This window comes from Cynocephalus volans, chromosome 11 (genome assembly GCF_027409185.1).
Source record: "Cynocephalus volans isolate mCynVol1 chromosome 11, mCynVol1.pri, whole genome shotgun sequence".
Lineage (NCBI taxonomy): Eukaryota > Metazoa > Chordata > Mammalia > Dermoptera > Cynocephalidae > Cynocephalus > Cynocephalus volans.
Window position 1 is genome coordinate 20570290 of NC_084470.1, and position 26233 is coordinate 20596522.

Genomic DNA, 26233 nt, shown 5'->3' on the forward strand with positions numbered 1-26233 from the left:
GAAGAGAATTATGCTCTCATTCTGCTATTCATATATATGCCAAGAGTAGGTTAAGTTTCTTAATAAGATGATGGTAAGTTCACTTATCGAATTATGTGTGTGTCTGTATGTGTGTTTACATGTGTATGTGCATATGTTAAACATGTATATATGTATAATATGTATCCACATTTAGTTCATCAGGTGAATTTACCATCACCTTATTAAGGTACTTAACCTGCTCTTGGCATTAAAAAAATTTTTTAATTGTGATAAAATATATATAACATAGAATTTATCATCTTAACTATTTTTAAGTGTACAGTTCAGCAGTGTTTGATATATTCATGTTGTTGTGCAACTCATCTCCAGAACTTTTTCATCTTGCGGAATTGAAACTCTATACCCTTTGATCAACAACTCCTCATTTGCCCCTCTCTCCAGCCACTGGCAACCACCATTCTACTTTCTCTCTCTATGAATTTGACTGTTCTAGATAACTCACACAAGTGGAATTATTCAGTATTTATCTTTTTGTGACTGGTTTATTTCATCTGGTATAAAATGCTCAAGGTTCATCCACATTGTAGCATGTCTGATTTTTCTTCCCTTTTAAAGTTGAATAATATTCTACTGTATGTCTATACAGTAAAATGTCCCTTAACAACAGGGGTATTTTCTGAAATATGCTTTGCCAAGCAATATGATTATTGTCTGAACATCATAGAATGTACTTACACAAACCTAGATGGTATAGTCTACTACACACCTACACTATATGGTTTAGCCATTATAATCTTATGGGAACACCATCATGTATATGTAGTTTGTCATTGATCAAAATATCGATGTGCAGTATATGATTGTACTAGATTTTGTTTATCCATTCATTCAGAGAACACTTGAGTAGCTCCACCTCTTGGCTTTTGTGAATAATGCTGCTATAAACATGGGTGTTCAAATATCTCTTTGAGACCCTGCTTTAAATTATTTTGGATATAGTGTCAGAAGTGGAATTACTACCATATTATATGTTTATCCTATTTTTAAATTTTTGAGGAACTGCCATACTGTTTTCCATAGTGGCTACACCATTTTACATTCTCACCAGCCATGTGCAAAGGCTCCAGTTTCTCCACATCCTCTACAATACTTACTTTATGGGGTTTTTTTGGTGGCTGGCCAGTTATTTTCTGGGTTTTTGTTTTGTTTTGTTTTTAATAGTGGCCATTTTAACAGGTTTTGGCATTTTTAAAAAACAGGCTATTGAGTCTGTAGAACAGGAAAAATTCATTGTTTTTGAATTATGATTATAGATTGGCAGCTTTTGGTCTTCTCATCTAATGGTCTCAATCTGTAGCTATTTTGCCCTCCCTGGGGCAATTGGCAATATCTGGAGTTGTTTTTCATTGTCACAACTTGGTGGAGTGGACTGCTGGCATCTTGTGAGTAAAGGTCAGAGTGCTGCTAAATGCCAATAACAATATATGGCCAATAGCCAAATATCAATAGCACGGAGGTTGAGAAACCTCATATCCTTTTACCCTTTTGTTCTTTACCGTGTATTTTCTTAAAACAAGGACATTTTTCTATATAACTAAGAGTACATTCATAAAAATCAGGAAAATAATATTGATACAATTATATTGTCTAATCCACACATTCCAAATTGACCCAGTTGTCTCAGTAATATACTTTATAGGTCCAGCATCCAACCCAGGATTAATTGTTGCATTTCATTGCAGTGTACCTTTAGTTTCCTTCAGTCCAAAACAGTTCTTCAATCTTTACTTATCTTTAATGACTCTGATATTTTTGAATAATACAGTTCAATTACTTTGTAGAATGTCCCTCAATTTGGATTTGCCTGATGTTTGGTAATGAATAGATTCCAGCTATGCATTTTTAACACAAATATCCACAGAAGTGAGGTAGTAGTTTTCTTCTTACTGCATTTTATCAGGAGGCAAACAGTGTCAATTTTTCCCCTTACTGTTGATACTGTTATCACTTGGTTAGTATGGTATCTGGGAGGTTTTTTTACTCTAAAGTTAATATAAGTATTTTGTGGGCACATATTTTGAGACTAGGTAAACATCCTGTTTCACATCAAGCTGTCACTCACTTGTTTTTACATTCACTAATACATCTAGTCTGAATCAGTGTTACTACAATGAGTTGTTAAATGCTGATTTTCAATTTTGTTTTTCCTTTTGGATTTATTAGTTGGTTTATACATACCATAGGATAGAGGTTTTTCTTCTACCCCATTTATTTACTTATTCTTTTTTTAAAACTTATTGTTGTTTGGATTCATGATTTTGATTTTATTTAATGACATAGTTAGTTACTGTCATTTATTTTAATATTCAGATTATCCCAGATCTACCTCATGGGACCCCATTGAAGCTGTCTCCTGTGTCTGTTTGACATGTCCCTGTCATTCCTTCAGCATTTCCTTTCTGATACAACAATGTGTTCAAGTCTCATCTGGTACTTTCCCTACCCCAGCCTTGGAATGAGCCATTTCTCCAAGGAGTCCTGATTCCTTTAATTTGTGAAAAGTATTTAGAATTCAGATCTGGGCACTGGATTTGCTCATTGCTGCTGGGGTGCAATTGCTTCTAGGCCTTTTCATGAAACAGAGCTAGATAGTATATATTTATATGTGTTTGCCTGCAGGTATTTGGGCATACACACAGGTATATTTATTTATCTATCTATTAAAAACTATGAGTTCTCACCATTGCCTCTAATTTGGATCCACTACTACTGAACATTTTCTAGCTTTTGCCTTTTCATTTTTGTAGTTCCCTTTTTCTAACAGTGAGAAATCTGGATTTCTATTAACCTGATAGATTTACTTATTTACTCAAACCCTTGTTTGTAATCAGTCTTCCAGTAATATAACTGTCTTCTCAGTCTCTGGCCCATCAGTCCTGACTGCTGTGTGTCAGTCAAGTCCGCATTTCTGGACAACACTTAGTTAACTCAGCCCTCTGTCCCTGGCACTCTCAACATGCCATCTGAGTCTCCAAATGACAAATGAGTTTTTGGCCCTCCATAGGGAAAGGAAAAGAGCCATAGTCTTTTTTCATGTGCGTATAACAAGGTGTTTGTTTTGTTTTATTTTGGTCAGTAATCACTATTATGTCATAATATGCATGTTTGTGATTTTTGAAAATCTAAACGTAAAGAGAAATAAAGTTGAGAATATTGGTGTTATTTTTCACTGCTTTCCACCACTTTTGTTATCTTATTTTAGTACAAGCATTTGAACATGTGTTTAAGTTCTCAGGTTATACTATACAGTATGATTTTTCATTACTGATTTTTTTGAGATTCTAAAAGAGTCTAAGATTTTGTGTTTTGTTAGGCTTCCTGCCACACTTTTGGTAGTTTGCTTTTTCCTTGGCATTATTCATTGTTGTACTTTTCCTACCTCAGTAAACAATCACAGCACAGTTATACAGCTAATCCATTGCTCTCCCACATAGCTTATTCCTAGGTCTTTAGGGTATTTACTTAATAGCAGGTCTGTAAAGGTCTAATTTGGATCCACCAAATTATAGTAGGTCTGCTAGCTTTTTACAGTATTTAACCTAAGAGCATTTTGCCTTCATCTGACATGAACAGTTTACTCTCTTTGTTGTTTGAAATTTACACTCTTTGTTTGCATTAACAGGTTTGACTAGAAATTTCATTTCCAAATTCTGATGACATCATTTTTCAGTGAAACCCTTTTTAGGTTGCATTTATGAATATAAAACCACTATAATTATACATATAATCTTTTTTTGAGTGAAACTGCCTACTTATAAGGTTGAAAGGATTTGGGGTTTACTTATTTGGATAGTCTATGGCTATCTTAAAGAGGATATTGTAGTATGCATTCTCTTCTTCAATTAATTTATTAAAAATTAGGATTCTTCAGCTTGGTATTAGAAACTTCATATTTTTCGTATTTTGTTCAGTGTTCATATTTGAAAGGAATACAGATCATTTGGAATAGTGATTATACTATGAAAAGAAATATATAAATTGTTTTTAAAAACTTTTTTTAATGTGATGGATGATAAGTCCATAATGGAGTACTAAGGGACGCCAGGGTGTTTGGTTCATAACCCTAATCTATAAAGATGATGTTTTAGAAGATAATTACATATTTCTTGGTGTCTTTGCCAGAGACAGATACTGAGCAAGAAATTCCATGGGCTTGACCCTCTGTGATAATTCTTAAACAAATAAAACGAAATGTACAGTATTCCACTCTCCACCTCATTTCAGTGACCATGACAGCATACTTTCTTTGACTTAGTTCTCTAGGGTCTGGTAATTCTCCTACTTTGCCAACTTTTATATTAAATAATCCCACGTAACTAATATTTTGAGATACTTAAAAGAAAAAGTCATATTTTGATCATTCTCGATAACTAAAGTAAAATGTTTAAGCATTTGTTTAAACACTAAACACCTGCAACATTTGTGTGTCTGTATGTCTTTCTGCTTGCCTGCTTGCCTTTTCTGTCTACTTGTTCTAAGTGATAGAACTGTCATAAAACTGTTCTTATTCTAATAATTAGCTCATTTGTGTTTTTCAGGGGCCTTTATTCTAGATATAATTTTTAAACTCTTTCCAAAGATACTGAATATAGAGAATTTTTGAATTATTACCTAGTCTGCTTGGTTTAATTATTGAACAGTGTTTATTTTAGTTATTTATTGCAATAGACACAGCTTGATTCAGTATTTTAATGTAAATGTGTTAATGAGATATTTTTAAATTTTTATTTTATATTATTTTTGAGCTCTCTAGTGAATTTCAGTGTTTTCATTTTTTACACTTAGTGTTTACATGTCAAGTGTCTGCTTTATGCCAGGAATACTAATGGGAGGAAGATGATTTCCATCTTAGGATGAGTTTGTCTTCTGAGAACATAATAATAGAATTAACAGCATATTAAGAAAAATGCTAATGAGCATGACTGTATTGTCCAGTAGAGTACACACCAACCAGGTTGGAATTATTAGAGTATAATTTGTGAGATTTAGAGCATCATGAAGGATAACTGGGAAAGTAGTTGAGACCACGTCTTAGAGGTCCTTTTTATTCTATACACAACGGCAGAGCCAACTGTTATGGTTATGTCAGGCAGGATGAAGACAGAAGATCAGAAGTGTCTATTGGTAAATTGGTGCTTGTTCTTCAGCTTAATCTGTTTCTATCTAATTTACAATATACTGGCAAACTACCTTCTTAGATGAAATTTCTAGCTGTTCTGCCCTACACTTTAGTCAATTTGGGAGAAATATTGGGGTAGAAAGATGCATAAAAGTATTCATTTGCCTAAGCATATTTATGTATGTCTTTATTGCCTTTCCAATAACAGGAAAGTAAGTAAATATTTAAATCTCCATTAACAACTGGACAAACTAAGGACTGGGGAGAGATCATAATGATTGTTTACAGTTTACTCTTAAAGACAAAAAAGAACATATAGATCCTTACAGTGTAAACAAAACCAATACTTCGTTTCTTTACATCTTCTTTAAAATCTTTGAACTTAACATGTATTTGGTATTGGTGAATTTCACACTGAATGAGATGGATGAAAAAGGATATTGGTGTTAACTTAATCTTTCTTTGAATTATAACAGTGTTTAACCCTTATAGTAAACCTTCAGCTGAGGTAGTTGTTATACTGCTTTGGTTATGTTCTGTCCTTGGTCTGTTTTATTCTCAGCAATGTGTCTCCCAACTGACAGTGTCAAAAAGACATTTCTCTCACTTAATAATATTATACTTAGTATTTCCCATTCTTTTTTATGTATGTGTATGCTGTTTTGACTTGGGCTACTTTAGAAAATTAATAACTTGACAGTTTTATTTATTTTCATGTTTATATGAAATCCCAGATACAATAGTGTCAAATATAAAGTAATAATATCCTCAGCTAAATCTAAAAGGCTTATATTAGAGAAAATGTGTTTTGATTAAAAGTGGTATAGTTTTGATGCAAATACGAGAAATCCAACTCTTTCTTTTAATGTTAGTGGAATTCAGAGAGTCTAGGTCCAAAAAATAGCCTGGGTCATCCTCTTTATTTTAGGGTATTCTTAGTGATTGGGAAGGAAAATGAGATAACTATTTTTTCCATGTTTAGTTTTAGCCAACATTCAGTTCTTAACCTAAGGAGATTTTACACCTTTGAGTCAAGGCACAAACCAAGAAGGTACCTATTGCTTTTATTTTTAACCTATGTTTGGGTCATCTTTTTTTTTTTTTTTTTAATAAAAATTGAAAATTAAAGAAATTGAGTTCAAATAATAAATGACTTTTTTTTAATACAAAAGGCACTACTGCCATCTAGTGTTTGCACATGGATTTTTAAAAAATAGTATTCTTTTTCCTTTTTCAGCACTGTTTTGAGAATAACTCCTTCATCCTTATAAATTTAATATTGAGCAGGATCCACCTTTATTAATCTTTTAAGGAATTTTATTTTTATGTCTCATATGTTAAGGCTTATAAGTTATAAATAAATTCATTATATGTAAATTTGCTTAATGTTCGCCAGTTATATTTGCACAAATAAATTCTATAATGAGTATTTTACTTTCTTAGAGTCGAGGTGGAAAAAAGTTTCTCGCTGTACTGAAAGAAATCTTGGACAGGGATCCTTTGTCTCAACTGTGTGAAAATGAAATGGATCTTATTTGGACTTTGCGCCAAGACTGCAGAGAAAATTTCCCACAGTCACTGCCAAAATTATTGCTGTCAATCAAGTGGAATAAACTTGAGGATGTTGCTCAGGTAACAGAAGATCATTTCTGTAACTCCTGTTGTGCATGTATATATTACTTTGTTGATTTCGTCTAAAATGTCCTTTCCTCATAGGCATATTTCCAAATAGGTTGGATAATTTTCTGCCAGAGAAATTTTGAGGTTTTAAACTCTTATGTATTCTGAATTAAATAATGGACCAGACAGTTTCAAGATTTAAAAATCCCAGATTCTGGGTAGGGTTGCCATCCTTTTCACTAAGGTCAATTGCATCATTGGTCTTCGGACAGTCATCTATCATAAGGAGCACTTGCTTGATCTGAATGACTAAAGTTTTTAATCTTCACACCCTTTGCAGTGGCTGTTCTAAAATGAATATCTATTGTTTGAAAATACCTCTATTGTAGAAGTTAACATTTTAGATCATAAGCTATTTAGATCAGTTTTAACATTCATTTCATTTGGGTAGTATTGATGAATAGAGAAAGGAAAAAATATTGCTCCAAAAAGCCACCAAATTTTAGCTCTTTGGTTTAATTTTCAGGAGCCTGTCAAAAAGCACTGGCATTCGTTAAATTCAAATGGTCACCAGTGCCCCGTAGAAAGACCCTATAAGGGCCAGGCCTGTGGCTCACTTGGGAGAGTGTGGTGCTGACAACACCAAGTCAAGGGTTAAGATCCCCTTACTGGTCATCTTTTGGAAAAAAAAAAAGAAAGAAAGACCCTATAAAAGATTTTTAATCGGAATAAATATATTGGGCCAAATTTGTTCACCTTACTTATTTGAACTCAGTAGATCTCTCTAGTTTTGAGGTCTTGACTATTTTTTTTTCTTACTTTCTTTTTTTTTTTTTTTTTTTTTTTTTTGGTGACTGGCCTGTACAAGAATCTGAACCATTTGCCCTTGGTGGGTCTTACTAAATCTACAGTGACTTAAAAAATTTAGTGAAGAAATACATATTTATTTTAATTGTATGCATTTAAAAAAATTGGTTTTTATTGTATTACTTCTCAAATTAAGTGTAGAAAAGATTTGAGTTTACTTCTATGTCTAAAGGTTTTTGGAATCATATAGTTACATTATTATATGTGCTTTGATTAAATTAGACCACATGAACATTATTTACTCTGAAAAGGAACTATTTTATGTCATTTAGATACGTTTTAAGAGCTCTGGAATAATTATTATCTTCTAACCACTTATTTATCTAAATTCAAGGTTAGTTTTCTATGAACTCCCAGTACTGGTGGAAAATAAAATCTAAGCATTTTTTAGTTGTCGTATTTGCCTACTTCTCATTCATAGTGTCCATAAGTGCATATGCATATCCAAGAAATACATCATATTATTCTGTCATTAGAATCACAATAGACAGTTTCTTGCTGTCTTCTTAAAAGATATCTTACAGAGAGGTTTCTTTTGTCAACTCTTAGAAAATGAAATGAACTAGTTTATAGTTAATATTTGTTTGATCCCTCAGGACAGAAATTTTTACATTCAGGAATTTAGCATCCTTGTCTCATTTCTAAGGGGGAATCTAAAGCTCTGTTTTCAGATATAATTGAAGGTCCTCTCCATTTTTGATAGAGGAAAGGCAATTATGTAACTTAATACCAAACTATTAAATTACACTTAACTGTGTGCATGGAAGTGTAGGAAAGCATAAATTTTACAATCTTAATGCCCATTTTTAGTAGTCTAGAAAAAAATTTAATGGAATAAAAAGCAATGAGTTTTGGTTCTTCTCCCATCCCTGTCCCATTGCCAGTTACATCGAACTGGTACAAAAGAATATAAACTGTTTTCTCAATAAATCTAATGCCTTGAAAAGTGGTGAGCCAGTAGCCTGGTGCAAGGTTTGTACTCTGATTCACCATTAGGCATGAAAGCTATAGAAGGGTAGCTTCCTTTAATTCACAAGAAAACATTTTGTTGGCATAATGCAGAAAGGACTTGAATAGCCTTTGCAGCAAGCAAGTAATTAGTCAACACTGCTTTTGCTGTTTATATGACCAAATCAGAGTTCACTTCCTTACATGCTTCCACAGCTTTCCGCAAACTAAGGTGATGAGTGTTGGTAATTTTTAAAATTTTACACTTATATAATTTAATTTTTAATAATTATAAATAATCTTACCCAAAGTAATTATTTACCAGTGGTAGTGCTGTTCTTTAACCTGTAACGTAGCTGAACCTCTGGTACTATAGAATGTTATCTGTGCTTTTCAGTATAGTTTGTGAGGCACTGTATTCCAAGTGTTAACTGGGGTTAAACAGTTCTGTTAAGTGACAGATGCTCTTTAAAAAATTAAGAGCTAAAAGTAAACTTCTTTAAGATAATTTTATTTTGAGTTATTAATGGATTTCTTAAATATAAGTTGCCTATCATTAGCTTGAGCCTTGCAGCTCATATTTGTACTTTGAATTTTACCTTTGTGTTTCTTGATCATTTCTTTGTTTTCCTTTTTTCTTTTAAAAATTATTTAATGGGTAATGATTGTAGAATCCGTATATTCAGTGTGTCATTCTATTTTGAGGTAAGTACTTAATAGTTTCTTTAACTTATCTGTGGAATATTTGAACAACAAATACCATTTTTATTAGTCCATATTAACAGGAATGGATTTTTGAGGTACCAGTAATTGAAAGTATGCGTCTCCTTTCTTTTCATACATCTCTGTGCTCCTGTATGCCAATGAAAAATAGATTTATTTTGTCCCTCATAATTTCTGAACCAGTTTCAATTTTCAAACAGCTTCAGGCGCTGCTTCAGATTTGGCCTAAACTTCCTCCCCGGGAAGCCCTAGAGCTTCTAGATTTCAACTATCCAGACCAATACGTGCGGGAATATGCTGTGGGCTGCCTGCGACAGATGAGGTATCTCCTGCAGGTGGCTTTCTTTGGAGCTCCTTATAATTTGGGAATGGGTAGGAAAGGGGATGTCTCTTTGAATATCTTGTAAGACAGTAAAAGGCATGGAATTTCTTAGTTCAAAGCATTCGTTCCCTCCTCTTCTTTGACATTTACTCTGTACTGTAAAAAACCAAACAAAAGCATGCTGGGACAGAAGGTCCCCAAGATCACCCTCATGCTTGATGATTCACTAGGAGCACTCATAGGACTTAGCATATAGTCATACTCACAGACCTAATTTATTGCAGCAAAACAACACAGAGCAAAATTAGCAAAGACAAAAGGTTCATGGCATGAAGTCTGGAGGAAAACAGGCGTAAACTTCGAAGGGTCCGTTCCCAGTGTAGTCACACTGAACACATTTAATTCACTCGGCAGTGAGTTGTGATAACACATGTTTACCAGGGAAGTTTATTAGATGCACAGTGGCCAGGGTTTTTATTGGGGGCTAGTCGCATAAGTAACCTCTGTCTAGCAAGTACCAAATTTCTAGACTTCTAGAAGGCAGGTGGGTGTGTAGCATAAACCATACTGTTTGGACAAATAGTTCAGGTGCAGTAAGCCACTCTTATCAATTAGGGTGGTGGGAACCTTTCTGAAATCTCTGTTCCCAGGTACCAGCCACCAGCCAACCCTGTAAACAGCCAAGCCTGGTATGTTACCTCTTTTCTTCACACATAGTCTGTCTACCACCCAGAATTAAGAAATGTTAATATTTTGTTGTGGGGTTTTTTGTTGTTGTTGTTGTTGTTGTTGTTGTTGTTTTTTGACCGGTGAGGGAATCGCAACCCTCTGCTTGGTGTTGCCTGCACCACGCTCAGCCAGTGAGCGCACCGGCCATCCCTATATAGGATCCGAACCCTCGGTCTCAGTGTTGCCAGCGCTGCACTCCCCCGAGTGAGCCACAGGGCCGGCCCTTGTTGTGGGTTTTTAAAAAATATTTTTAAGCAAATATCTTAAAGTTGAAGTCCTCATAGTTTCCTTACCCAGTCTTGATTACTTCTCTTCCTTCCAGAAGCAACCATTATCATGAGTTTGGTGTGTATCCTTCTATACCATATTTTTCTGTTTCATCATATATATATTTATATCTATAAAAATATAGAATAATATTAGTACATTTAAAAGTTACACAAATGTCTTACCATATGTATGTATTAAATTCAACATTAGGTTTTTGAGATCAATTTTTCCTATTATGTATAAATGTAGTTTATTCCTTTCACTACTTCGTAATATTATGTCATAGGAATATATCTTATTTTTTCCCTTATGAATTAGTATTCCCCTATTGAGGAACATTTAAATTTTTTCCAAATTTCCCTATTATAAACAATGCTACAGTGATTGTGTTTCTTCAATCCCCTTTGGGCAGTACATGTGTGAGAATCTTTGGGATTTATTGAAGAAATGACAGTCTCAGACAATGGCCTTATGTTTATTCGGACTTATGTACCATATGGTAATTTGAAAAATAAAAGTTCCCAGATCCCTTTTTCTCCCTTTTAAAATAATGTGTTTAAAACCATGTGATATCTAAAAGAAGTTACACAAACTCTTCAATAGTGGTTTTTTATGCGGAGTGATATTAGAAGTGTGAGAGAATAGGAAGCCTCCTTCTATTTCTATACTTCCTTTTTATATTTTACACTATTTATAGGATTTATAATGGACTGTATGGAGAGAGGTCACTTGGTTCCCTTGATCAGAATCAAGTGTTTTTCTTAAATTCATTCATCCCTCTGAGGAAATTGCTGTCATCCCCATGTTCCATGTGGCTGATTCTGATGGTTTTTCCTATGTCAAATTTTCTGTTTATGGGTTTTTGTTTTTGGTTTATAGTGCTCTGAGTTTCAGTCCCAGATCTGTGTTAGACCACTTCCTTGACCATTTATTGCCCAAGACTATAGTCAGTAAGTGGAGTTCTTGGGATTCATACCTTACTTACATTACTACTGGTATTACCTTTGATGGGAGTATGTTTGCCAGTAAATGTTTAGAGACAGACAGAAAATACAGAACCAAAAACCTTGATTAATTCAGCCTGGTTAATTACAACATTGTCTGTTCTATTAATTCAATGAATCAATCCCTACTTACAAATTCATTGTTTTCCTTATCCTTCAAACTATTTGAATTTAAGATTTCAATTGTTCACTGATTATCTGGGAGAAGGAATTACTTAAACCCTAAGCAAAGGAAAATTATGTTGCTTTGTCTCCCACAGATTTCTCACCCCTTTTTCCCTGGGTGACAGAGCCTCTAAAGATTACTGAAAACCCATCTCTTCTGAGCAATGAGAAGCCCCGAAAAGGGGTTAATCTCCTGGAACCCTCAAGATAGAGGCATTCCTTCTATTTGGGAAATTAACCATGAATTGGGGTTCTCTTCCCGCATTTCTTCTTTAGACCAGGAAATTACAGGAAGAGAACATAGGTGGGGTTCTTTTTAAGAACAGTTTAACAAGTTTAAAAGTAGAAGCTGGTAACCTGCAGTAAGACAAGCAAGGTGACATTCTGTAATGCAGTTAAGTCGATCCACTAACAAAAGCTTGATTTTACCAAACATTCTTTTCTTACAGCAATTTTCCAGTATCTTTACATATCAGTCAGTAAACTGTCTGTCTTTGAGCCAGCAACTTGCTGTGTTACAATTCTTTATCTTACAACAGAGACTATATAGCCTGGGGAAAATTTCCTGTCCTTTGCAAGGTCAGTATTTGAAACTGCAAACCTTTGGAATACCAGGCCCTGTGAAGTACATTTGTTTTATGCATACTTCACATCTCCTCCTGTTTTATTTATTTAAAAGAAAAAGCCAAACCTATAGATCAGGTTTTCACAGTTAAGACATAAGCCTTTAAAGCAAAGTTGGTATCATTTAGGATGGCAAGTTCTTTTATTTTAGGTGAGGACTGATGATGTTATTGTCTCAGAGTGGCTATATCGGCATTATTCCAGGTGCTGTGAATTAGGTGTAACAACCAATTGTTGAAACTCTGGAATGGGATTCTGTTCCATATAATAGTTGATTCTGAGCCCAGAGAGTTTGTTAATGTTCACCTGTCCAGGACATTACTGTTTTTAAAGCATCTAGTCTTTTGTAAAATTTTTGATCAATTATGAGTCTTTTGGTTAGGGACAGGATGTCTTATCCAAGTTACAAACACCCTCTTTAAGGCCAGGAAAATTTAGAGAACTGCTATTGTAGAGAAGATGTTATTTCCCCCTTTATGATCAAGACAGTCCTCATAAAAGCTTTGATGATTAATATCTTGCTTGAAAAGGTCTTACTTTTTTTTGTATAAATCCCATGCTGCTGGGAAGGTTCATCCCCAGGTGGTTATCTGTCCCCCATTGGGGGCAAAGATGAACAGCAGGATGAAGCAGCAGTTAGACCAAATTAAGGCAACATGAAGGAGGAGTCAGCAACTTGGAAGTGAGACATGTTATCTTATATCCAAAGTTTTAAATTATATCCTGTTATAAAGAGAAAGAGTTAATTTTTAGGGAATTTATAAAAATAGCCAGACTGTCATACTAATCATAAGGATACTTAAAGTTATTAAATTTGGAGGGGATTAAATACAGAGAAAACAAATACTTTTTTCCCTGTTTTAAATGATATTTTACCAAACTGTTGTTAGTTATAGATAGCTTGAGAGAGAGAGAGTTTTTCTTTTTAATTTGGAAAAGAAAACATTAAGAGAACCAGCAGTGTTTCAAAATAAGGAAATTGTAAAAACCTATAATTCTTTTTAATTAGTTCACTAATTAATGTTGTTTTGACCTTTGTGAACAATTTCACAAACCCATCAGTTTGTTTATTAGAATTTAGGAAATTTAGTTTAAACGTACGAACTCAAAGCTTGTCAGGAAACTGAACCTATCAGAGTTTTTTTATGAAATATTTGAAAACATAACATTTAAAAATTTTAATTAAACCAAGATTATGCCTGGTAGCATTTATATTAAAACACAGATATTTAAGAACCTTACAAGATTTTGGAACACATATCCATAACACCTTCAGTACTGATAATGTTTTCTTATATAGTCTAATTTATTAAATAAGCCAGTTAGTTTTGATACATTTTTTTATGTATCCTTTGAGAAGCTCCAGGGCCCTTGGAACTTCTTAAAGTTAGTTTAAACCAAAAGGTTGAGCTTTCAGTTTTGGAAAGCTTTGTCAAGTAACCAAAAGCTTAAAACACTTAGTTGAATAAAATCACAAATTATTACAAAAAGTAAAACCAAAGTGACAGATGGTTTCAAAGGCAGAGAGCACAAGAAATTATTATGAAATAAGTTTTATAGACCAGTTATCTAAGGGACAAAGAAAACCTTTTAGAATTTTGTATTAAGAGCAGTTAAGTGAAAAGACCTTTAGTAATCCTGTTTGATTAGTAAACCCAGGCAATTATGTGTGCTGATAAGAACATTTTTATACATGCAGGTTAGTAAATAGGCATCCATTTATCAGAGCAAATTATACAAAGCCCAGTTTGAGTTTTAGCTGTTTTTACCAAATACATATTTATGGATTTTCAGCCAGAAAATTGGTGTATTAGATTTATACCCTTATCAGTTAATGTTAACTAGGGCCTATGCGATATTGGGCATAGGTTTTTTTTTCACTAGCCATTTTGGGTCCCAGGTTTCCACATGGCATTTGGAACCATGTGGAATGTAAGACAGAGGGTAGTATTTACAAAGATAATGTCTAAAAGATATTGTTTCTCCCAGCATGGCCAGGAGGCAGAGTTGAGATAACAAGGGGACATATTGACCTAGAGACAATTTAGGTAAAAGGTTTAAATCAAATTTTGAAATTATATTTATCAAAAGTTTAGAAAATTTAAGTCATGTGAACTTGAAAAATATACTTATTTATTTAATGAGCACACATTAATTATAAGGAAATTTGGTACCTTGTAAACAACACAATTACACATGTAGGCATAAACATATAGACATAACATACAGCTTACACACGCATATATGTAGACATAAACAAGAACAAACGATCTTATAGGTTTTGTTCAAGATGTAAAAAGAAGCTCACTAGTAAAAAGGACAGTCAGGTTTAGATTGCGTTTTTTTAAAAGACTTATTGGTGAGGCCTCACCCTGTGTTAAAGAAAGCAAGATAACAAATTTACATTGTAAAGCAAAGTATGCAAGCCTTTTTAAGAAGATGCAGAGAAAGTTTTCCTTTTTTAAAAAATGGCATAGAACTTTACCAAAGGATTTTGTGAAGAAATACATAGATGAGACTAGAAGAGAATTTAGAAGTCTGTTTAAGATAACCAGTTGGATGCCAGAAAATTTGAGACCACCTAGTTAAACAGGTAGATTTTAGGTTTGTTTTTGTTTTTCAAATAAGTTACTGAGCTTAAGGGCTGAGCTGTTGAAAGCAATTTGACTGTTGTAGTTTTTAAATTTATCCCAGGTCAATTTGGAGCTTGTTATCATTATTTTTATTACTGGTGGTCTGATGTGTACCATCTCCGGTGAGACAGATTGAGGTGTGATGGTGAGGCGTTGAGATTTTGGGATCAGATTCAATTCCTCATCTGGTTTGGGGTCCCAAATAAGGTTTAACAGCCTTAGTAGGAATCCATAGTGGGCCTGTGGGTGAGAGAACAGACGCATACCCTTTCCCCCATGTTAACATTTCGGCAGATCTCAACCATTGTGGTCCCATTGGCAGGTGGTGGAATAAAACCAAGGGTCTAGGTCTCTTTTTAGGAGGTATAAAGTGTTGTTCTGTGGCCATTAATTTTGGGGAATCACAGTTTAAAAAATTTAGTGTAAACAGAGCTTTAAAGACCTGTTCTTGAGGGGCCAGTCCTATATCTATACTACCCCTCCTTTGTTTACTTATTTGAGATTTAAGAAGGCCATTAGTTCTTTCAACAATTGCCTTGCTAGTGGGGTTAAATGGGATTCCTGTGACATGTTTAATGTTTCAGTTGTCACAGAATACTTGAGAGACTGGAGATGTATGCCAGTCCATTTTCTGTCTTAATTTGATTTGGAATCCCCATGGCAGCAAAGGCAGAAAGACAGTGTTTTTTAACATGTTTAGCAGTTTTTTCTGTTTGGGCAGTGGCATGAATAAGACCAGAGTAAGTATCAACAGTAACATGTAAATATTTAAGATATCCAAAAGTAGAATAATGAGTGACTTTCATTTGTCAAATTTCATTACCTTTTATTCCTTGAGGGTTAACTCCTCCAGGGAAATTAGATTTAGAAAACCTCTGACAATCGGGAAAAGCACAAACAATATCTTGAGCTTACCTGTAAGAGATCTGATGCATGTTAGCCAAAGCTTGTGCACCCTGATGAAAAAACTGATGAGAATCAATAGCTTTCTTTAAAACATTATTATACATAACAAAGTGATCGGCCATATCATTTCCAATTGATAAAGGGCCAGGAAGACCAGAATGAGAATGCATGTGAGTTACACAGAAAGGATGATGTCTTTTTTGAATAAGTTTTTGTAAATGTTGGAACATTTTAAATAAAAGAAAATCATTTCCCTCATGGATAGATGCATCTTGAATTACCTGTAAGACTCCAGTTACATAGGCAGAGTCAGCTACTAAATTAAGTGGCTGATTGTAAAAATGTTGTAAAGCTGCAATGGCAGCTGTCAATTCAGCCCTTTGAGTGGACTTATGATGAATAGTAACAAAATGTTTCCAGATTCCGTTTCTGTCATGTTATAGATCCCTTTCCTGATCTGTCAGAACCATCGATAAACACAGTTAGCACTTGAGGGAGGGGAATAGGGGATATACAGGATTTTAATTGTATGGGCGGTATTTGGAGTCCTTGTAAAATTTTATTCTGGGGTAATGAGGATTGTATCTTACCAACAAAATCAGCCATAGTTATCTGTAAAGACTCTGTTCAAGGGCAGTGTAAAAATCAGTTTTAGAAAGACCAGGATTAATAATATCATGAGCATACCCAGTAAGTACTTGACAACGGTGTCTTTCCCTAGTGAGTAAATGAATACGTTGTTCTAAGTTAGTATGTAATTTCTTTTTTTGTTGATGGAGTAAGAAAATCCATTCAGTGACTCCTATTTGAGGAAGAAATTGGCAAAGCAAACCTGTGGGACTATGTGGGGTGTTTAAAATAATTAAATGAATGACTTGAGATTTAGCAATACATGTTAATTGTCTGGAATGTAAAAAGGATTCAATCTGTTTTAATTTTAATTTTGTTTCTTCAGGTAAGTAACTAGGGGAGAACAGATCAGGGTCTCCCTTTGGGGTGTTAAACAAATGTAATTGATAAGTTGGAACACCCATAGAAGGGCGGAGCCAGTTAATGTGGCCAAGTAATTTTTGTAAGTCATTTAGAGTAAAAGCCTCCTGAATATGGAAAGAGGTATTTTGTGTCCGTATACTTCTCTGAGTGATTAAAAAACCAAGGTATTTTCAAGGCTCCTTTTATTGAATTTTATCTGGAGCTACTTGTAAACCAGCATTATTAACCTGTTTGATTAAGTGTAAATAAACTTGTGATAGCAGTTCTGGATTGTCATGAGCATTGTCAATTTGTCCATTATAGCATCTTAAAGATGATTAATAAAATCTATAAAAGGCACAGTAGGTCCCTGTCAAACAGTAGCAAAAGATTTAGTGGGAGTATGCCAGGGACTATATGATGGCTCTAAATGTCCCATTTGTAACTGTTGTGTGACAAGTAAAGTAGCTTGATTGAATTTCTCCCCTTTAAGAGGCCACTGTCCCACCCAAACCGAGACCAGGGCTCCATCGTAATTTGAATGGTGGGAACGTGGCCGTGGCCATCATGACAAATTTTGAAGGAGACGTCCCAATATAAGTGTCCCATTGAGCAGAGAGGTCTCGGCCCCCTAGAGTTTGAGGTAGATCTGGAACATAGGGCGTAATGGAAGCTGTCTGTCCCTCGGGGCCAGTACACAACAAAGGATTTTTACTTTGATGAGAGATTCAGTAAGTGTAACTGGTGAAGAAGTTACTTTCCATAATGGAGTCCAATCCTTTTTAGCAATTATGGTAACATCAGCCCCCGAATCTGTAATTAATTTTTGTTCAACAGATAATGTTAACAGTGGCTGACTCTTATCTAATTTTTGTATCCAAAATGCATCAGGGGAAGCAAGAGGTTGAAGTTTAGATTTTGTTTCAGGAATTTTGTCCCAAGTCTTTATGGCTGCTCTAGTTCTTTGATCAAGTAACATGTCATGTTAATTTGGACCTCATCTCATAAATTTTTGAGTGAAATAGCATGTAAGGCTTTCCAGTATTCTTGTAGCCATACAGTATATTGAACAAGAATTAAAACAGTTTTTCCAAGTGTTTTCCAATCCCAAGGGGTCATATTATACCCATTAGTAATTGATTCTAAGTATTCCTTAGTAAAAGTACTATGTAAGCCATTTTTTGTTATGCTCTTTTTAAATCTTTTTTTTTTTTTTTTGGACCGGTAAGAGGATTGCAACCCTCGGCATGGTGTTGCCTGCACCATGCTCAGCCAGTGAGCGCACTGGCCACCCCTATGTAGGATCCAAACCTGCGGCCTTGGCGCTACCAGAGCCGCACTGTCCCGGGGCTGGCCCTTAAACAAGGAGAATGGGAGGTTTTGATGTCTCAACTGAGTCCTAGTTCTTACAACAGGAAAGATATGACGAGCATCAACTCCCTTGTTATGTCTTCTTTAAGACAGGACTCCATTATGGGAACAAATGAATTGTTTGCCTCCAAAGATGGAGATGGGGGGAGAGGAGGAGGAGGAGGATGTGAGGATTGTTTTTCATTCTCTTTAATGGCATAAACACGTTTTTTCCTTTTGTTAAGGTTCTGAATAATTTTTAAAGCAATTTGACAAAATTTCCAAACCACTATAATCAATAATAATTTAGTTAGATGACGGTTAGTTACTTTATAACCTACTGTCTTAAGGAGACATAGAAGGACTGTACTATGTGCATTAAACTACCTGTAATTGCAAGAGTAGATAGAAAATTGAGAGAGTAAGAAAGCAAAACTTCCGGGCAAAGCCCTAGCTAGACACTGTAGCAGGTGTGCAGTTGCTTAATCTAAAGCCACCTCTGTGATCCCCTTTACCGGGGTGAGTCCCCCTTACCAGGATTTCCCTTCTGATGGGATGAGTAGATGTCCTTTTCCTTTTTTGGGGTGTTTTTTTCCCCCCTTTTGTCGGGGCCTCCCTTTAGTCAGGATGAGTGGCAGACGTCCTCTTTCTTTCCTCTCCTTTTGTTGGGGCCTCCCTTTTGTCGGGATGAGTGGTGGACCTGCTCTTTCTTTTCCTTTCCAAGTCTTGGCAGGTTGGTCTCCGATCTGTGGATCCAGAATTTATCACATCAGGGTAACCATTTGTTGCTTTGTCTCCCATGGATTTGTCACCCCTTTTTCCCTGGGTAACAGAGCCTCTAAAGATTACTCAAAGCCCATCTCTTCTGAGCAGTGAGAAGCCCTGAAAAGGGGTTAATCTCCTGGAACCCTCAAGATAGGGGCATTCCTTCTATTTGGGAAATTAAACACGAATTGGGGTTCTCTTCCCACATTTCTTCTTTAGACCAGGAAGTTACAGGAAGAGAACATAGGTGGGGTTCTTTTTAAGTACAGTTTAACAAGTTTAACAATAGAATCTGGTAATCTTCAGTAAGACAAGCAAGGTGACATTCTGTAATGCAATTAAGTCGATCCACTAACAAAAGCTTGATTTTACCAAACATTCTTTTCTTACAGCAATTTTCCAGTATCTTTACATATCAGTCAGTAAACTGTCTGTCTTTGAGCCAGCAACCTTGCTGTGTTACAATTCTTTATCTTACAACAGAGACTATATAGCCTGGGGAAAATTTCCTGTCCTTTGCAAGGTCAGTATTTGAAACTGCAAACCTTTGGAATACCAGGCCCTGTGAAGTACATTTGTTTTATGCATACTTCACAAAATTAGATTTCTAAAGTGCTGGTGGAATTTTTATTTTAAAAATGATTTCTTGACCAAATACATAAGTTTTTAAGCATGATCAGAAATCAGTATTATAGTATATACTTTTTTGGGTAACTCTTGGCTGATTGTAAATACCACAATCAATTGTAACGGTCTAATTCATTTGATTAAAATGTCCCATATATCTGTTCTTTGGTCCTCTCCACTTCTCTTTCCCCTATCTGAAATTGTTAGCTTTTGTTGTGATACTGTAACAGTGGTACAGTGAATGTAAGCATGTAACAAGCTTGGCCCAAAAGAACCATTGTATTTCAATAAGTTAGCATTTGATAGTTTGATAGGAAGGGATCTTTTTGTGACACAGGTTATTGAGTGCCTTACTCTGTCTTTTGTTTCTTTCAGTGATGAAGAACTCTCTCAGTATCTTTTACAACTGGTGCAAGTTTTAAAATATGAGCCTTTTCTTGATTGTGCCCTCTCCAGATTCCTATTAGAAAGAGCACTTGCTAATCGGAGAATAGGGCAGTTTCTATTTTGGCATCTTAGGTAAGTCTTTTATATTTCAATTTGAGCTCACTGTTTGTTTTAGTGAATATAAACTAGCATAATATAAGACATTTAACACAACAGTCAGCTCCTTTAGTGGTTTCTGGGCCATCTATAACATTTACACTTTTTTGGTGCCTTCTCCTATTTCTTGATACCCAGTTTCTTGATTTGCATGATTTGGCAAAGTAATTCAGATGTGTCTCTCCATGCCGCCTTGATTTTTAACTAAAACTAATAATTAATGTATTGCTCTTTTCCAGTAAAGTATGCTTATTGTCTTAATATATTTGGGTTAAATGCATACTTATTTCTTCCTTTCAAAAGGTTGTGTGGGTGCTATTATTATCACTGCTGTTGTTGAGTGAAGATAAATTTTACTGTAACGATAGCAATTTTATTTTCAGATTCTTTATTAACTAGGTCATTTTCAGAAATACATGAACCTTTTCACTAAGTTCATATAGGAGTAAAATCTGGAAAGAGAAGTGAAGTCATTGTTCTGTATCCTAGGAAATTTTATTTATTTATTTTTTTAAAAAGATGACTGGTAAGGGTATCTTAACCCTTGACTTAGTGTTGTCAGCACCACACTCTCCAAAATGAGCTAACCAGCCATCCCTATATAGTGATCTGAACCCATGGCCTTGGTGTTATCAGCACCACATTCTCCCAAGTGAGCCACCGGCCAACGCATATCCTAGGAATATTTAAAGAGTCCTCATTTCTTGCTCTATACTCATTTTTTTTTTTAATCTGGACTTTAGAATATTGAAGCTAGTGCTTATAAATAAAACAAAATAACTTTCCTTCTTTTTGGCTGAGCTTCTCAAAAAAAATAAGCTCTATAATATTGTGATATTAATTTTAGGTATTATATTTCTGGATATTTGCTTTCCTTATTACTAATAAATTTTTCTTTCTTGTTTTTTATGTCTTCTTTTCTTATCCAGTTCAATTTTTTAAACCCCTCAGGGAACAACAAAATAAAATACTCCTTCCTTTTTCAAATGTGTACGCCATTCTTTAAATGAGAAAAAATTGAATAGAGGCTAATTGATGTATTAGTGAATTGTAAGGTGCCAGTCATATTTTACAGATTTCTTTTTTAGCTTTATTGTCTGTACACTGTTTAGATTACCTTTTCCCTCCAAAAACCAAATTGGGTAAGGATGTGAAAATTTTAGATTTCTTGGAATAAAGAAATAGCTAAGTATAAAATCTCATAACTTTTTGAACTCTGAAGTTCTTTTCTTTGGTTGGCATTATAATTTTATTTCATAGTAGAGTAAAAAAGTCAGTATTTTTATTTGGTGATCTAATGTACTCGTTAAGCAAACTATTTGGATATTAACTTTCTGCAGGTCTGAAGTGCACATTCCTGCCGTCTCAGTACAATTTGGTGTCATCCTTGAAGCATACTGCCGGGGAAGCGTAGGGCACATGAAAGTACTCTCTAAACAGGTATCAGCTTGTTTTAATCATCATTTTCAGCTTGGTTCATGGTGTTTAATCAGTTCTATCAAGTGCCTTCTCTCCCATGATATTACTTTATAGAGATTTTAGTAACTGAACCTCATTAATACATTCTTTTATCAAAAAAGAATTCTTTAAGTCAAGAAATGAAGTTTTGATAAACTTAGAAAAACATTAACCGAATACTACTACTGAAAAATAATTAATGAGGATTCCTCATATTTTTTATATTAATAGCATGTCTTAAATTTTAATAGAATATTCCTGCTTATACATGTTTAACAATAGGTATGAGGGTGATGGTGACAATGGTCATGAAATCTTTACACTCTGTTTTTTCATATCCTTGAGTTACTCTTTCCAGTTAGTATAGTATTTGTTTTATATACTCTGCCACATATATGAATCTTAAATTCTGTTTTGAAATATTTTGAGGGGACCAGTTACTTCAGTAGATTAGAGCATGGCTCTGTAACACCAAGGTCTAGGGTTTGGCTCCCTGTACTGGCTAGACACCCAAAAATTTTAAAAAGATTTTTTAAAAAAATATTTTGAGACCTGCATCCACAGGCATTATAGTTTCTAGAATTCAGAATTCTCAAGCTGCTTTTTCAGATGATATGTGCATGCCTGAAATCGTGATACTATCCTATAGTCCTAAGGTATTGATATTAAGTAAGTTATTAAATGCTTACCACATGCCAGGACACATACTGTTTTAAGTGTGTTGTCTTATTTTATTCTCCTAATGATGAGCTAAAGCAATTACCAATATTACTGCATTTGACAGAGAGAGGGAGAAACTGAGGCTTCAGCAGATTAAGAAACTTGCCTAAAACCTGCAGCTATTAAGTGACAGGATTAACTTTCAAACCTAAGTCTGTCCAGCTATAAAGCTAAAGTTCTTTGTATTATACTGAGAGTTTTCAAACCTTTTTAGAAGTATTCTCTTTTTTTCTTTAATCAAAACTTACACGGAACTCCAATATATAAATTACTTATTTTATCAGTATGAATGTAGAAGCTTTTTAAAGCTTTTTTTTAAAAGCTAAAATAATACATAAGCCATTGAAGAGAAATATGAAGTTGTCTTATGGAACGAAGCATTTCAAAATTGGGGGTTATTGCTGACATTTGTAGTCTCATTATCCAGTTTATTTCTGTATTTTGCTTTGAAGATAATCCTGATTTATATAGCTAAGTAATTGTAAGTTGAATGTGGTTATAGAGGGACTCACCACCACTGCATCTTTCAAATCCTTGGTGGTGTCATTAATCTCTTCATTCCTTGCAGGAATGTTGTATTGCTTTTGATATATTATTTTTCTAGGTAGAAGCAGTTCTAAAGGGTTCCACTTGGCCTTTCCTACCCTAATAGCCCTTATTCCATAGTCAGGGAACCAGTGTGGGGATTCTGCCAGCTGCTGAGTATTCCTTTTCTAATTATGCATTCAGAAGTTGGGGATTAGCAGATTCAGGGACACTGAAAAAAATAAAACTAAAAAAAATTTTTTTTAAATGCTGGAGAAATAACAAGATGGGTTTGGCAATCCACTGTGAGACCTGAGCTGGAGAATTCCATTGATACCTGACCTCCATAAGCCCCTACTCTGACTGGTGGACCACAGTGATGTTTTGAGTCTCCTGGAATTAGTGTTAGATCAGAGTTAGTGTCCAGTTGTACCCAAAAGGTTTGTTACAGTTGGCCCTTGAACAACACTGGTTTGAACTTTTCAGGTCCACTTATACACAGATTTTTTCAGCTAACTGCAGATAGAAAACAGTATTCACGGAATGTGGAACCTGCATATATGGAGTCCCCGGGTTTCACAAGGCCAACTATGGGACTTGAGCATTGCATGGGGCTCCTGGAACCAATCCCCCTTGGATACCAAGGGATGACTGTATTTACTTTTTTCCAGTGCACAGTTACTTTGGTAAAAGATCATAGGTTCCTTGGAGAAGCCTGGAAGAGATTATAGTTCTCCTACAGGAGAATTCATAGATGTCACGAGCGCTGAGGAAAGTTTTGGGAAAATTGCCACCTTCAGTGTGGCTAGGTCTATGGGTGCATGTTAGAGATGAATTCTGAAGGTTTACTGCCTACTTATTATTGCAGTGGGGTAAACATCAGAGCACTGACTGTAGATGACTAGTAAATATTATCAGAGTAGTTTCATCTTGCTGATATAACCTGAAACCAGTAAATTGAACCCACTTAGCTGCAATTTTCTGTAGTAGTAAAAAATCTCTCCCAAGCTTTACTTTCTGGCATGTTATTTTCACCTTATGGCAAAGGCTCGCCTACTTTGCTAGCTCTTATAACCTGTTAACCTCATTTGAAAGCTTTTTGTTTCCTCACCTCTAATCTTCCCTCCTGTACCTCTCTGGTGTCCTACCCAATTTTTATATCCTCTGTCTATAGTAGTTCCCAGTTACACTACACTTCTCTAACTCATTTGCATTGTCAGAGGAACTGTCATTGATTTCCATTAGATGTTTTTAATATTTAGGATTTTTCTTGTTGTTAAAACAACTATCTCTGATCCCTTCCTTTCAGAAAGCCTATTAATGATGGTAATAATAGCTAACATTTATTCATTTATTATGGGCCATTTATTCTTCACAGCAACAAAAGATCAATATTATGAATCCTCTTAAATTTATAGATCTCTCAAGAATACCTCACATCTGCCCATAACTCTGGTGTTCATAAGCTACCATCCTAGTCTAAAACCTTTGTCACCTGGACTTCTTCATTAACCTCCTCTTTCCTTTCTTGCATCTCCTCCCATATTCTCTACACAGCAGATAAAGCCATCTTTTAAAGATATAGATTAGGGCTGGCTAGTTAGCTCAGTTGGTTAGAATGTGCTGCTGATAACACCAAGGTCAGGGTTCAGATCCCTATACCAGCCAGCGACCAAAAAATTTTTTTAAATAAATAAATAAAAATATAGATTATGTTATGTCACTTCCCTTTTTAAATCCCTGTAAAAAATTTTCATTGTACTGAGAATAAAATCTAAATTTTTCACTAAATCCTGTAAAGCCCTACTTGGTCCCTACTTGTTTGACCTTATCATATGAACACTGTCTCCCTCACTCATGTGATTAAACCACACTGCATATTTTCTCAGTTCTCTGGGAACCTCAGTTTGACTTGTATAATAACAAAGGGATGACATATGTATGAACAAATTATTCTTACTCTTTTTTGTAACTGATGAGTTGTAAGAGGAAGACTTTACCCTTTACATGGTAGCTCCTGTTATCACTGTAAACCTATGAAAAGACAAGGTGTTGAAACACTTAAATTATTTGACTTATGGCCATGGGGGTATTCAGGACACTGTTCCAAGAAATAGCTATCTGCACAGTTAGAGATGGAGCAAGAGAGTTCCCAACTGTACACACACAGAAAAAATTCAAATTTGAAATACTTCAGAAAGTTCCTGTTTACATAGCTCAGTTTTCTTTCCTTTCTTTTTTTTTTTTTTTTGTCTTTTTCATGACCGGCACTCAGCCAGTGAGTGCACCAGCCATTCCTATATAGGATCCGAACCCGCGGCGGGAGCGTCACCGCGCTCCCAGTGCCACGGGCTTGGCCCATAGCTCAGTTTTCATCTGGTTTCCTTGACACCAGTGTTTGTATAGGTCCTAAAGCTGCTGAGAAGTGGAGTGTCTGTGATTTTGACAGATGGCTAACTTAGCATCTGTCAAAATCTTGATTTTATCATCAGGCTGCATAGAACCTTCCTAGTTTCCTGTGAGCAAGGTCTCAGCCTTTCTGTAGAAACTGCATGAATTCACCTCCCCACATAATCTTACTGGTTTTCTTGCATAGAAGCAGAGTTCAAGAATGAAAACGTGATATAAAGTAAATCTGCTCATAGAATTTCAAGCCATAGTGTTCATTATGTTTGTTTTATACATATTTTATGTGTTTATTTTATATGTATTTTATTTGTTATATATACTTCTGTTTTAATTTTTAATTGTTTTTATTTATTTATTTATTTATTTTGGAAGCTGGCTGGTATGGAGATCTGAACTAAAATGATCCTTTTGATTTATATTGGCTGAAGCTGTTTCTTATGAATTTTCCATAATAAATAATATGACATGAAAAGTTATTAAATAATTACAGTTGACTTTGACTTTTAAGCATAATGGTTTTTGATTTAGTTGACCATTGTGGATACACCTTGTACAACTTGCATAATTTTTTTTGCATAAGTTTTGATAGCCAGAGTTACCTCTTTATAAAATCAAGTAGTTTTAGATTTGGACAACAGATACTGTATCTGTATTCACACTTACTTTATTACAGAATAATTCATTCTAGCTGTCCTATTAATGGAAGGAGAATACACTGAGGAGATGTCATACAAGAGTGATGACAAGAGGAAGATATTAAGATTCAATATCAGGAACCTCAGGGTTACTTCTATATAGTTTTTCCTCTTTTACTGCAGAATAGGCCAAGTGGAGCGGTTCAGATTAGTGATGGTTCAAATTCTGTTACTCGCTTAACTGCAGAGTTGTGAGT

General features: G+C 34.9%; 1 protein-coding gene across 3 annotated transcripts in view; it reads left to right on the forward strand.

Annotated features, from left to right (window-relative positions):
* The window catches only part of PIK3CB (phosphatidylinositol-4,5-bisphosphate 3-kinase catalytic subunit beta), a 160834-nt gene that overhangs the window by 113179 nt on the left and 21422 nt on the right, over positions 1–26233 (forward strand). For all 3 annotated transcript variants that reach the window (XM_063114478.1, XM_063114480.1, XM_063114479.1), the window contains 4 exons: positions 6605–6793; positions 9520–9641; positions 20062–20205; positions 21570–21669. In XM_063114478.1, the coding sequence (XP_062970548.1) occupies positions 6605–6793; positions 9520–9641; positions 20062–20205; positions 21570–21669 (555 nt within the window). The remainder of the gene's footprint in view (positions 1–6604; positions 6794–9519; positions 9642–20061; positions 20206–21569; positions 21670–26233) is intronic.